At 42.4% G+C, this 15261-nt stretch overlaps 1 protein-coding gene and 1 long non-coding RNA gene across 2 annotated transcripts in view; one reads left to right on the top strand and one right to left on the bottom strand.

Moving 5' to 3' along the window:
* LOC310876168 (insulinoma-associated protein 2-like) overlaps window positions 1-3422 on the top strand; it is a gene marked incomplete at both ends in the record, with an annotated part of 6731 nt that extends 3309 nt beyond the window's left edge. Inside the window, 4 exons of the mRNA XM_083789613.1 lie at window positions 4-449; window positions 505-784; window positions 2637-3157; window positions 3269-3422. Coding sequence (XP_083645739.1) covers window positions 4-449; window positions 505-784; window positions 2637-3157; window positions 3269-3422 — 1401 coding nt within the window. The remainder of the gene's footprint in view (window positions 1-3; window positions 450-504; window positions 785-2636; window positions 3158-3268) is intronic.
* Window positions 3423-12884: 9462 nt separating this feature from the next.
* Window positions 12885-14935, bottom strand: LOC310875340. The gene is made up of 4 exons (XR_014570641.1): window positions 14683-14935; window positions 14151-14240; window positions 13819-13986; window positions 12885-13497 (listed from the first exon to the last, which is right to left on the bottom strand). It is a non-coding gene; the product is annotated as an uncharacterized lncRNA (long non-coding RNA).
* Between the last annotated feature and the right edge of the window lie 326 nt (window positions 14936-15261).

The following is a 15261-nucleotide window of genomic DNA, read 5'->3' as shown; positions in this document are numbered from 1 at the left end:
CAGCAGAAGAAGCGCTCTTTCCCGGAGAGGCCGCCTCCCGCCGCCGCCAAGAGACTCAAAGTGAACCGAAAGTTGAACTTCGAGGACGAGGTGACGACCTCCCCGGTGCTGGGGCTGCGCATCAAGAAGGAATGCCCCGAGCTCCTCCTCCGGAGGCAGCAGCGGGACAACAACCGGGCCGGCGGCAAGCCGCTGGGGGAGTTCATCTGTCAGCTCTGCAAGGAGGAATACCTCGACCCCTTCGCCCTGGCGCAGCACAAGTGCTCGCGGATAGTGCGCGTGGAGTACCGCTGTCCCGAGTGCGACAAGGTCTTCAGCTGCCCCGCCAACCTGGCCTCGCACCGCCGTTGGCACAAGCCGCGTCCTCCGCTCAACGGGGACACCACCACCACCACCACCACCACCACCAAGAGCCCGGCGGCGGGTGTCGGGGGAACGGGGGCTCGTCGGTCAGTCCCTGGAGACGGAGGGCAAAGAGAACCAGCACCTCGGCGCGGTGGACAGCTCCTCCCGGCACCGGCCAGAGAACCAGCACCTCGGCGTGGTGGACAGCTCCTCCCGGCACCGGCCAGAGAACCAGCACCTTGGCGCGGTGGACAGCTCCTCCCGGCACCGGCCAGAGAACCAGCACCTCGGCGTGGTGGACAGCTCCTCCCGGCACCGGCCAGAGAACCAGCACCTTGGCGCGGTGGACAGCTCCTCCCGGCACCGGCCAGAGAACCAGCACCTCGGCGTGGTGGACAGCTCCTCCCGGCACCGGCCAGAGAACCAGCACCTCGGCGTGGTGGACAGCTCCTCCCGGCCGCGGCCAGAGAACCAGCTCCGTCACGGCAGGTCCATTATTTGACATAATCGGCCATTATTATTATTAAATTTTTTTATTTTATTATTTATTCATGTTTTATTTTTTCATGTCAATTTACAATTTAGGCATTTAGCAGACGCTCTTAATCCAGAGAGACTTACATTAAGCAAGAACAAAAACAAAGCATGGGAATACATGACATACATAAAAAGTACTTATCATGAAACATGCATATAAGATAAGAATGTAATAATATATAATTATAATGAAACTATAAACTATACTATACTATAAAGTGCTATGACTGCATAAAATGCAATTCTAGTGCTGTGTAGGTTATGTAGGTCTACATAAAGTGCTATCTAAATCATGTACTTTTCCTTGAAGTATAAATTAGTATTTTTTATTTTTATTTTTTATTTTTTTTGGGGGGGGGGGTCGATCTACAAGCTCACAGTGTTCACAAACAGCTGTTTTTCTTATAGCCTACATTTATTTGCATTATTGGTGCATCTATATATATATATATATATATATATATATATATAACATAACATATAACATAACTCATAACTCAATTTTTGAGGTTTTTGATTTTCTTTATTTTTTGGCATGAATCAGTGCTATTGAACTTGAACACCCGTTACGTCTGCGTGTTGTTTCGAAAATAATGAACCAATGCAATGGAAAGAAAACCCTCTTAAAGCTGCTGTGTGGAAATAATAAAATATAACATGGTGAATGACATCTTGAAGACATCATCAAGATGTCATTCACCATGTTCATGTTTTTATCCAGACCTCCAGTTCTAGGAGGGGGGGGGGGGGGGGGGGGGGGGCTTTTTTAAAATGATTTCCACACAACAGCTCTAAGGTATATTAATGACATAGTAAAATGTTGAAAATGAGTGGAATGCCCCTTTAAGTCCATTGGACCCTCAAACTGTCTGCTAAAGCAGCTAACTCCACCACCTCTCCCCCTCTCAAACTGTCTGCTAAAGCAGCTAACTCCACCACCTCTCCCCCTCTCAAACTGTCTGCTATAAAGCAGCTAACTCCACCACCTCTCCCCCTCTCAAACTGTCTGCTAAAGCAATTAACTCCACCACCTCTCCCCCTCTCAAACTGTCTGCTATAAAGCAGCTAACTCCACCACCTCTCCCCCCTCTCAAACTGTCTGCTAAAGCAACTAACTCCACCACCTCTCCCCCTCTCAAACTGTCTGCTAAAGAAACTAACTCCACCACCTCTCCCCCTCTCAAACTGTCTGCTATAAAGCAGCTAACTCCACCACCTCTCCCCCTCTCAAACTGTCTGCTAAAGCAACTAACTCCACCACCTCTCCCCCTCTCAAACTGTCTGCTAAAGCAACTAACTCCACCACCTCTCCCCCTCTCAAACTGTCTGCTAAAGCAACTAACTCCACCACCTCTCCCCCTCTCAAACTGTCTGCTAAAGCAACTAACTCCACCCCCCCCCCCCTTCCCATCTAAGTACTTGACAAAACTCACAACACCAACGTTGATGAGGCTGAATTGCTTTGTTTTGAAAATATAAGGTTTTCTTAATTTCCTGAAAAATGCACATTTTGGAGTTGGTTGGTTTCTTCCCACAGCAGAGATATGTTAGATATGTTAGATATTTGTTATTCACAAAATGTGACCAGATTTGACTGAGAGCCTGCCATCGTGCAAACTCCAGCTTTTCACCAGAGGAGAAAAACCTTTTTATTTCCAATGGCAGTCCCTCAGTCAAACTTAGTCACAAATGTTCGATGACGACAAACTAAAATGTGGCGCTCGTTTCACAACCCCTCCCCCCCTCTACTCCAGGTCTGGAGACAGCCCCGACGGCGGCGGCGACAGCTTGGCTCCGCCTCCTCCTCCTCCCCCCCCATTACGCCCCGCCCTCCTCCCGCTACCCCCCCAGAGCGCTGTCTGGACCTGCAGCGCGTCAGAGCGGCGGACAGCCCTCCGTCCAGCCTCCTGATGCAGACCGCCACCGCCAGCGAGGAGGACCATAAGCGGCCACTGTCTCCGCTGTCTCAGGAGGTGTACGAGTGCCGCTACTGCGGCAAGAAGTTCCGCCGCCAGGCCTACCTCAGGAAACACCTCGCGGCGCACGAGCTGTCGGCGTCCTCTCCCCCTCCTCCTCCTCCTCCTCCCCCTCCTCCGTACGGCGCTCAGCAGCAGTCGTGCGGTGGCGTTGGCGGTGGCATCGACGCCGTGGCGCCTCAGATCTTCCCGTGCCACCTGTGTGGCGCCCGCTTCCCCTCGGCCGACGTCCAGGACAAGCACCGCCTGTGGCACGCCATGAGAGACGAGGTGCTGGCGGGATCAACGCTCATGGCGGGGTTCGGCTCCGGCACGCGGCCGGAGCTGCTCCACCACCCCCACCACCTCCACCACCACCAGGGGGCACTCCACCCCCACCACCCCCACCACCACCAGAGGGACGAGAGCAGCAGCGGGGAGCAGCAGCACGAGCAGCAGATCTTCAGCTGTAAACACTGTCCGTCTACGTTCTACAGCTCGCCGGGCCTCACGCGCCACATCAACAAGGCCCATCCCACCGAGACCCGCACGGTCATGCTGCTGCAGATGGCCGTCAGACCGTGAACGATGCTTAAGGAGACCTACGGTGAAAAGTCTTCTAAATCCTGACAGTTGAAAAACCTCATGTTTCTGTATCAGTGGTGCTCAATAACTATACAACCCCAAAAACCCCAAAAACTATATGTAATATGCCTCCGCCCCCGCCCGTCTGAAAATATGTTGTTCCAGGGACCCCCATCTGAAAATACGTTGTTCCAGGGACCCCCCAGAAGCAAAGATTTGAGTTAAAATGTTCGTCTGTCCCTGGTTCTGGAACCACTGGGCTAGCAGCCGCCCTGTCCGCGGCTGTCCGTGGTTCTTATATAGTTTAATTTCCATAATAACTCTCAAGACTTACAGAACTGTAAAAGGTTCCATTTGGAACCCCCTCAATGAGCCCACGAGGGTTCCAATGGACGCAACCTTGAGGATCACTGCATGGACCACACACTGTACAATCAGTGTTGATTTAACATGAAACAAGTTACAAAGGAATATGTTTAACAGTGGATTTGTCATCTTTGCCCAGGCTTACAGTTTAGGCATTGTAAATGCATAAACTATATATATATATATATATATATATATTCTGCAGAAAATGGCTAAAAATGCATATTCGGCCTATTCGCTTTCGGCCCCGAATAGGCAGAAAATATATCACCGAATAGTGCAATGCAAATAATGCATTCAAAAGAGCTGAATAAAATGTTTTACAGATCTATAATAGTGATTATTATTTAAGTTATGTTTTGCCATATAAACCATTTATTTTGCCATAAATCAGGTAGCTTTAAGGTATACGGTCATGACAGCAATGGTAGGAAAAAATATATATAATATTAATCATATTCGGATATTCGGCCAAGAATTTCCCTTTCGGTGCATCCCTAATATATATATATATATATATATATCTCCCTAACAGTCAATAAGATAAGCTACACATTTATTGACACCCGTAGGGAGATTCGGTAGAGCAAATAGCAGGTGAGACTAAGAACAGAGAGATACGATGTTATAGAAAAAGAAAAAAGGATTCTATATAGATTATGTTGACAAGTTATATAATAAATGATATATTTCATGTCATTTATCATCTCAAACTATATATCATTTTGACAAGTTAAAGGTATATTCAGTGATTTCACTTAATTCAAATATCACTTATTTTTTTGTTTTGTTGTGATAATCCTCTCTACTATAGAGTGTGCTGGCCATATAAGGAGTTCCTCCCTGTCCCCAGTTAACCCCTGGGGGCCAAAAAACCTTAGGTTTCGTTTTTGGCTCTCTATCCTGATTGGATGAAAGGCTTTGGGTCCCACAGCCAAAAACGAAACCTAAGGTTTTTTGAGTGAAATCACTGAATATACCTTTAAGTCTGGTTTAGAGGGAGACGCACTGCAGGATTACTGGAGTGAAGATGTTCGACGATTCTACAAATGTCTGACAGTTCTAAAAATAGATGTCAATTCTAGAAAAATATATCTTCGAAATCTTATGACAGTTTTCTGAAAACCCTACGTTTCTATATGTCAGTGGTTCTCAAACTATTTCATGTCAAGGGCCGCAAAAAATATCTGTATTTTCTCAAATATCTCAAGATATGTAGTTCCAGGGACCCCCCCCCCCCGCTCCCAGAAGCAAAGATTTGAGTTATAAACTGAAAGAATCTATATTCAAAGATTTGTGCCACATTTTCACGAATTTTCAAAAATAGCAGACCTACAAGCTCATAGCGCGGCGCTCGGTGCCGCGCTATGAGCTTGTAGGTCTGCTATTTTTCAATAGCTAAAGTATAACATACACTCATATGATTACAGTGGAGAAACCTCATAGATTACATTAGCGATTATATAGGATATAATGTTATGTTAGGCAGAGTCAGAGGCAGAATTAAGACTAAATATACTGACAATTTCGTCAACAGCTAAAAACTAGACTAAAATGTTAGGAAGGGACTAGTGGACGAGAGATCCAGTATAAGTCATTTTACACTTCATGGTTGCATGCGGAAAATAGCCGATCTACAAGCTCGACGCGTTGTGAGCTTCAGAGCTTGTATAGATCAGCTATTTTCAGAAAGTGTAAAAACGCCAAAATACATTTTAGTCGACTAAATCTCAATTCCAGGTGACTAAAACTAAATGAAAACTATTGAAGAGACTAATGACTAAAACTAAAATTTGCTGCCAAAAACAACACATCTTGTGTGTGTTCGCGTGTCAATGACGTGACACCTGATATATCGGCGGCAAAAAGCTATTTTCATACAGAACAATTATATAATCTTATAGTTTAATAGTCCTTCTGGGACACGATATGTCATTGATTTAGTCCTCTATTAATGAATAGCAATTATTTATCTGTTGGAGTTGCCTCCACCGAGTCCTCAATATTAAAATGTATTTGTGGTCAAATGGAGTTTATCCTATTTTGATATGTTTGAATGTGAAACTGGGAAATATTGTCAATAAACTTCTCAGATGTAAATGAATTAACCATCTCTCTATCTCTCTCACACACACACACACACACACACACACACACACACACACACACACACACAGCCAACCAACAGTGGTATAAGAATGATCTTTATTCATGTCAAATTCCACTATCGCACCTCCACTCTCTCTCCGTGTGCGTTTGAAATAACCATTATAAATATTTAGTATATTGACAGTCATAATATATGAGTTCTCAGGGTGAGTGCGTGCTTGCGTGTGTACGTGCCTGCGTGTGTGTGTGTGCATGTTGCAGTGCAGCCATTACATGGTCAACACACGTTAGTATTGAACTTGGTGTCACGCAGAGTGTGTGTAGTCAGTAGTTATGCGTGAATATCTTCTCTTATGGGGGGGGGGGGGGGTTCATTCTGACCTGAGATCAGATTCTAAAAATGTCTTCTACATCCCGACAGTTTTCATTCTGACCTGAGATCAGATTCTAAAAAATGTCTTCTATGTCAGTCGCTCTTCGATTTTTCAAAAATAGCAGACCTGCTATTTTTCAATAGCTAAAGCATAACATAGTGCTAACACCAAAAGGGGTTCCCGCCCAGAATGGGTTAAATCTACGATCCGGGACGTATATTTGAGTGAATCCGATGCGTTCATTTACGACACAACTACAGGTGGTTGGGGGGGGTGGGTGGTCTCTCTATATAATCTTACCATGTCAATAAAGTTATTTGAAGCAGACGGACCGCCATCTTTTATGTTAACCTCTCTCCGTTCGTTTGGAGGGATATTTTCAGATGGGGGTCGGCGACAAAAATACATATAATTATCGGGGTCCTTGACACAATGATAGGTTTTTTTTGTTGATAAATAGAGCGCTTGGAGTGGGTTCTCTCCTCACAGTTAAAGGAGAATTCCATACTAAAAGGCTTTCTTACCTTTCTTTGTAGTTGTTACGTCCCCACCAAAGAGGTCCAGGTGTCATTTTGTGCAAAAGCTCCTTATACACCTTATTCACGATGACGTTCGACAACTTCCGGTTCACGTCCGGGTTTGAGTTTACAGGGGAGCGGCATATTTCGCCCATAGAGATACATGCAATTTTACAGACTTTAAGAGGCCAATATCGTTTCATTCCGAAAGGTAAAGTTAACATTAATACTGTTTTCAGTTTTACCATCTTTTTGTCTTGATAATGGTATCCGTCTTTTATACTTTACCATTTTGGAATTGCCTTAAATGTCTTGTTTGGATGTGCTTGTAACTTGTAAGTATCAATGCTAATGCTGTTGCGGCTGCTGTTAGCCTGTGTTTATCAGTTAATTTATGCTCATTTGGGTTGATTTCTTTTTTTAAATAAACGGCAGGGAGTCCGTTTTGTTTTATAACTAGAAATCCTTTAACTGTTGAATTTAATTGTAACCCCACATGATGCAAACTAATCATTGGTGTTTATTTAGCCCTCAGGACTTTTTGTGTTATCATTTTATGTGACTCGATCGTGCTGTTTACATTTCTGCTTAATACAGTATTAAATCAATCTCACACTATGACACACTATCATCCATTCAGTGTGTATCGAACTCTGTATACAAATTAGCCTTACATTTTTAACAGAGGTGAATCCCTTTGAAATAAGATTCAATGGGCACATAATCTGTTTCATATAGATAGACAAGTAGGCTATGATGTTTCACGAAAATACAATTGTATTTATTTTATATATCAATTATTTGATAGACATCAATCCTCAGTGGATATCCATCATTACACTAAATTACTGACTTGATCAAAGCTCTTAATTTAAACCATTTCCATGTGTATCATTATTAATTATTTTGCTAATTTCAGGGTATGGAATTCACAAAATCTCTTGCCCACCTGCCAAAAATGCGGTTCAATGATGTTGAAAGGCTTGCTGCTCAGTTTTCAGACACACCATCTTCCAAACGGGAAAAGGGGTACAAGTTCTTCATTGAACAGTATCTGTTTGATTATGAAGGTAAAGTGCTTTTGTCTTTGTTAGTAAAACATCAGCACAACATATTCTTTTGATACGTAACGTAACGTATTAGCCACATAAATGTGTGTGGACCCCTATCTGAATAGGTTTTGTGCCAGAGACCCTGCAGAGGGAAAAGATTTGTGTAAACTTTTGTCATAATTAAAAATTGTTCACTATTGTAAGAGTTGAATTATTCTTTTTTAAAGAGCAGATCTACAAGCTCACCGCACTGAGATGAGGTTTATAGCAGATTTGAATGCTATATTCATTATTTTGGGGACAACCAAACCACTTTGAGAAGTACATAATCTCATTCTGTATCATGAAATATAATAATTCATTAATATGCATGGTTTATCTTGCACACTTCTTCCCAAACAATGAAACACAGTGTCTAACGTAGTTGCTCATGCTGTGACGGTGAGAGGACGAAGTCACCGTTCAATGAGGAAAAATGATGAGGCTCACTACCTTCAGGTTTATCAAAATGAATAGTTGTAATGCGGTTCATCCTGCAGTTGCAGTCGGATGGTTTTCCTGCGGTTGCAGATGACTACAGTGTATAGTTCCCACTAAGTTGCATATACTTCAGTGTGTTTCTCAGTCTGTCAGTGATTGCTGTAGTGAAACTCCAAAAACCTATGTTACAGTGTCAGAGTGACATATCTTTAAAAACAAAAGATTGTTTTTTTTGTGGACAAATGAAAGACTGAGAAAGACTCTGTTTGATCAAAATACATTTGACCATGTTGGCTTAGTGGTCCGGGCACCCTAGGCTCTAAAGTAGCCTGACAGTGCATTGTGAGTCCTTTTTTTTACTGCATGTCTCTCTGCATGTGTCCTGTCCATCTAAAGGCAGAAAATCTCTCTTTCTTTCTCTCTCTCTCTTTCTGTGGACACTGGCATGCATCCACTTGAGATTGAACTGTTTTTATTTTCCTTTGCTGTTTGTAGAAGTGTAAATGTAACGTGTTACAGCAACAACGCTCATTGTTTTTTTCCTATTAACAGATCACACTTCATTCAGAAAAGGTTCCTGTGGAACTGGAGAGCACTTCTTGCTCATGTGCTGCTGGGAAGGCATTATGTAACCATATAGTGGCCCTTCTCTTTCAAACCGCACACTACAGGTACGTCACAAAAAAGCATAATGGTAAAGTTATTTTTTTCTGTAATGCATGTAGGTAGGTTTAATTACGTGGAGAAAAACGTTTCCACAATATTCTAATTTTTATTTGCCTATGTAGTACCTTACGAGCCAAATCGGTACCGTTACCTCTGGCCTGTACCAGCTCTCTGCAAACCTGGCACCGGCCGCGGACACAGGTCAGATATTAATGTTTTTTTATGTTGAACAAGTTCAACAATTCTATTGTTTTGTGTCTTGTCAATTCATTATTCATCTTTATTTTATCACAGGGGATTGCACCAGAGGCAACTAATGAAGTGGTGGTGCGTAAACCAGTGCCAAAGAAGAAAGATAGGGTCAGGACTGGTGTTAAGTGCACACTGTACCAGGCATTTACTGGTATGTATGACCGCTAACCAACATACATTAGATACCCATTTCTTTGGGACTTTATGATTACACTCACAAACAAGTCCTTCTGAACTTCTTAGGTATTATATCATACGTAGGCAACTAGCGGCACGGGGGCCACATACGTACAGGGCCGTATGTGCCCCTCGGGCCGCCACCTTCACTTAATATGGCCCACAGGTTAATATCAGAATACTGATATATTATTGATTTCAGCTGTTATAATTCCAAACATGCAAACATGACCCGATTGAATTACTTCTAGTTCTAATTACTTCTTCAGTCTATATTAGTAGCTTAATGACTAGTATTACAATGTAATTGTCTTTTTTTTTATGTCCAATGTTTTGTATTTAGTTCATAAAGTTGACAGTATAAAGTATAACTAAATGCATTTGAAATTAAATATAAATGTGTTGCACTGCGACGCGTTTTGAGCTTGTAGATCGGCAATTTTTGCCAGACAGACCTTGCTATTTTTTATCAAGGTCTGTGCCATGATATAGAGGGTATCTCGCATGTCAATGGAAAATCGAGTGGCAAAGTGAGTTTAACGTTGTTTAAAGCAATCAGATATCGTGAAAAGGCAGGTGTCATAATTAAATCAAAATTTGACGGTTCTCCTTTTTATTTCCTGTCAGGGCCTCTTCCAGTTCCACACGTCATGGCAAGCGGGGAGAAATTAAAACATCTGCGTCCACAACTGGGAATTTGTAAAGTGCTGCATGGTCTAAAGGACTTAAAGATGGTGGACTCAAAGTTTGGCCAAGTGCCATTTGGGTCTGTCCTGTCCTATCAGTGCCCTACTGAAATTAGTAGAGACATCATTAAACACCCTGATGGTCCCAAGTTTCCACAGTTGCCTGTACAGGGTTACCGTTTCACCAACACATCTCCAATAGCTTTTCAGCCCAGTTATAAGCAACAATGTCACTTGGATAGCTTGCAGGTGTCATGGGATCTGTCTGCTGCTATTGAAGAGGAAACCCGCCAGCAGTCCGAATGCCAGCTGTGGACCGACATACGCAAACCTCGTCTTACAGCCAGCCGATTCAGAGAAGCCACCCATGTTCGTGGGGAATCTTCCGCCAAAGCCTTGGCAGCCCGCATTCTCAAAGGAACTCCTCAGACAGCCGCAATGAAAAGAGGTCTGGATCTGGAGCCAGAAATACTGAGGAGATATGCAGACTGCTTTGATGTGTCTGTGACACAATGTGGCATCATAATCCACCCTGATGCACCTCACCTTGGAGCTAGCCCTGATGGTAAAGTCATCGATCCACAGGGAACACCACCATTTGGGCTGGTTGAGGTAAAAAGTTGTGCTGTTGAAGACCAGACACAAGTTAAACACCTCAACACAGTAAACGGCAAGCTGTACCTTAAGAAGAGCCATAAATACTACCATCAAGTTCAGGGTCAGCTAGCCTTAAGTGGTCTTCAGTGGTGTGACTTCATCACAGACACTCTCACTGACTATGCAGTTGAAAGGATTTACAGAGATGAAGAAATTATCCAATCAATGAGAGAGAAACTTGATCATTTTTACTTCAATGTGTACATGGATGTGTTCTTAAGCCGGTAAAAAGGAGATTGATTGATTGAAATATGTATTAACAGTTTGCAGAATTGCAGTACATTGCAACCACAAACTCAATACAAAGTGGCGATGCACGATAATTATCGGCCTGATAATATATTGTATATATACTTTATTACTTACTCTTTTACGTTTACCATACTACACACTACTTTTTTTTACCTCAAAACTAGGTACGTAGCAAATAGCTAAACCTAATAATTCAAACGTTCTTTCACAGAGAAGCTGAGATTTGACAGTACTTGCGTGCTCTGCTTGTGCACTTATGGCCTACTTGTGTGCAACAAGCAAGTAGGCACTCGTCAGAGTGCAGTTCTAGTTTTATATATTTACATATTCTTGCAGTTCCGCTTAATGATTATTTGTCTTTTCAGATCTCAGAACTGAAAGGTTTTTCAGATGCATGTTCTCATTGTTCTGTGTGATGACCTTTATGTAATGAACACACAAAAGATGTGTAGCTGTCAATCCTTTATTTGAAAAATAAATTTACAGAGTAAATATCTTCTGTTACAATTTTATGAAGACAGCATAATACATAGAATCTAAACATATAATCAAAATAAGTAATTGAAATACACTATGATAATATGTTAGTCCAAACAACACATTTCAACACAGACAAGTTACAATTGCACCACTAGTCCGTGGATATTAATGTGACATTGTAATTGCTGAACAATGTCGGAAAACACTGCTTCTCAGTTATATCAATATCAGCAGGTCATTATGCAAGTTGAAAATTGATTAAAATAATTGATATAGTCCATCATGTTTAATGTATATAGCTGGACTAAACTGAATAATTTACATTACGTGTCAACATAATGCCTTATTTGAAGAACACTCATTTAACAGCTTTTTCCTCTTTGACACATGTGTGTTTTTAGATTGCAATTCTGATTAAAGCCTTTTTCACAAACTGTACACTTAAATGGTTTTTCCCCTGTATGAGTCATGTGTATTTGTAATGCCATATTATGAATACAGCCCTTGCCACAAACTGTACACCTAAAGGGGGTTTCCCCTGTATGAGTCCTCATGTGTACTTTTAGACTACCCTTTTGACTGCAGCCCTTGCCACAAACTGTACATGTGAAGGGCCTTTCCCCTGTATGAGTCATTATGTGTTTTTAGATTACACTTGACACTAAATCAACTGTAGATTTAGTCTACTACAATCTTATGATATTTGGTCAACTAAAACTAGACCAACAATAAAACATTCCAGGTGACTAAAATGTGACTAAAACAAATGAAAACTATTCAAGACACTGACTTAAAACTAAAATCAAAATTTGCTGCCAAAAACACTGTAGGAGTAGGCTATATGCACTCTACTTATCATACTAAAAAGGATCACATGCAAATTGTTTGGCCCATTCATTCATCAATAGGGTTACACACCCTAACGGTTAGGGTGTGTACTGTGTAACCCTATTGATGAATGAATGGGAGGCTTCAGACTGGTTTGTCCCCTTCGACATCCAGAGGCCCCATGTAGTTGGACATGATGCAACAGATACTCCACAGCTGATTGACTGAACCGGTCATAGCCAGAGGAACGAGTCCATCCCAGATGTGGTACTCCTTCACTCTGCGTATGGCCCTTTCTACCAAAATCCTTAGACGGGCAATCTGCTGGGTCTTACGCGTGTCCTCCGCGCTGAGCTGAGCAGATTTCTTCAGAGGAGGAATGATGAGTGTTGCCCCCACATCAGAAAGCATGTTCTCTATTAGAAATCCCTTGTCCGCCATTACTGCATCTCCAGGTTCAAGTAACTGTAACAGCTGTGATTTACGAGTTATTTCGATGTCTGAGATGGAGCCTGTATACAGTTTGGAAACAAAAGTGACTACCCCACATGGAGAGATTCCAATCAGACCTTTAAAAGTGGTGTGGTTTTTGTAGTTGGAAAACATTTCTGACTGTAGTGACAGGGCGGATGGAGTTTCACAGCGTATTTCTGTGCAGTCTATTATGACTCTGACTTTAGGGCAGTAGATCTTGAACTTGTCAGGCATTGTAGCTTCTACTTGCTGTCTGGTCATCCACAATGGGAGTGAGCCCAGAACAAGAAAAAGGTAGCTAGTCCACGTTAAGATGTTGCGACTAACTGTGGATTGGCTGACCTTGAATATGGTTGACAAAGTTCTCTCATGAAGCCCGGCTGCAACACGACAGAGGAACATGAAAAACTGATCAATGAGTGGGAGTTTGCGACGGGGGCTACAGGTAGGTACCTCTTGTGCCGTTCGCTGTGCCTTGGTCCAGTACACTAGTTTTGAAGCTGAGGGTTTAATTGACTCCCAAAACACAGTGAAAACCTCCTTCGAGATGAATCTGGTGTAAAAACGGTAGTCTTCATCTGTAACACAATACTGGTAAATAAGGGGCTGCTCCACATCAACCTTCATCTGTGCAAGCTCCATCTCCAGCATTATGACCTTGAGCTCCAAGTCTCGTATTCTTCCAGAGGCAGTGTCCAGTTTAGCTTAAGAAGAAGGAGAGAAAAAAAAGGACACATGATCTATTTCACTATTTCACTATATCTATTTTCCAATCTAATTCACTAAAACAGTCTTGGAGCAGACATTAAAGATAAATCACCGGCACACTGTCTTCAGTTGTTCAATAAAGAAAACGTTATTATTAAAAAGTTAACTTTTTGGTCAAGGACTTGTCAGATGTCCTTGACTATAATCTTAAAGATTATAGTTTTGTTTATTGAGTAAGTGAAGACGCCATGCTGTCAATTCTTACTCAATACTACAATATCTTTTCTGTAAGAAGACAGTACATTTTGTATACTAACCAGGAGATGGACGGGCATCATAATCGTGATCTTTGGAGACTGCACCTGCAGTGTACTCCCTCTGTGATGTTGTCCTCTGTCCACCAGACTGTCCCCTGTCTGCTGGAATGTCCCCTGTCTGCTGGTCTGTTCCTCCATGTCCTCTGTAGTCGGTGCTTCCCCCTGGGTCTAAGGGTCGGCGATATGGAAAATATATGACTATCTTTTCATTCAGGATACATGATATTTTTGATGCGTTTTTTAGGTTTATTATTCAAGTTACTTAACCGTACAACCACATACAAGGCATAACGTGGAGATATTTTATCACAATATTTATCGCCCACCCCTACCTGGGGCAGACATCTCCGCACAGTCATCCAAGACAGCAGCACACAGGCGCTTCTGTGCTCGCTCGTACACCGACTCCCGTGTTCTTGAACCTATCCCAGTAGTGTAAAAAATAAATCCCAAAACATATCACCAAAGTTCCAGGTTCATGGGTAAATGCACATTCTCTAAATTGCAGGTACTACGGTAAAGAATAGCTACTATGAGTTGGTCTCGTCTCTTCAGGTGTTAAATAGACTGGTGGTGATGATATGTTCCTGACAATAACGGGTACTTCATAAACAGATGTTTTAGACCTTATGTAAAAGTAGGTGTATCTGGACTAATGAGCATCAATTTGCATTGATATATAATGATGGTTGTATTAAAAAGTATTTTTAGGTTTTAATTCTTGACTTATCTGCCTTTTATCTACATATTGACAAAATTGATAGGCCTATCCTGATCTGAAAATGGGTTTACAGTTTACTAAATAGCTGGAGAGACAGGTACACAACTGTAATAGTTAGGTTTACATCGTCATGTGATAATTACCCCAGTCATTCCAGAGGAATCTTGAAGGCACTGTTCCTCGTTTAATGCGAGTACGTCCACCACTCGTTTTGGTTGACTTCATTATGTCCTCTGGGTTGAAATGTTCACTACATACGTGGGTGCTTCCACGAGTAATTGCAAAACTTGGTCCCTCATCTCTCTTGATTGCTGTCACCCATTTGGCACGTATCATTTCATCTCCCGGGAAGTCATGGAAGCTCAAATGGGGGGTTTTGTTCTTGCTGTTAGAGCATGAAGGGACACTGCAGTGTTGTGACATACTGCAGCGCTGAGAAAGAAAAGGGGAACAATGATTTATTTCTATGGTATTAGCTTTGATATAATGTTAATTCAAAACAAGCCTCAGGAAGCTTTATTCTTCTCACACATACCTAGATGACAATGCATGCGTGTATTGGTCTGTCCGTATGAGCCCCTCACAGTCACAGTAGCTCCAGGTGGCAGCAGCCAAAATCTAGCAGCTACTGTTAATCTGCACAGAGGTCTGTTGCCACACCTGCACTGTGCACTGTACAGAAAACACTGCCTGGCTGGCCCTGAAAGAAACATTAAGATGCA

The sequence above is a fragment of the Protomyctophum parallelum genome (assembly GCF_964188405.1).
Source record: "Protomyctophum parallelum genome assembly, chromosome: 18".
NCBI classification, from domain to species: Eukaryota; Metazoa; Chordata; class Actinopteri; order Myctophiformes; family Myctophidae; genus Protomyctophum; species Protomyctophum parallelum.
Note: the sequence above shows the minus strand (reverse complement) of the source record. Positions and strands in the feature narration are given on the sequence as shown.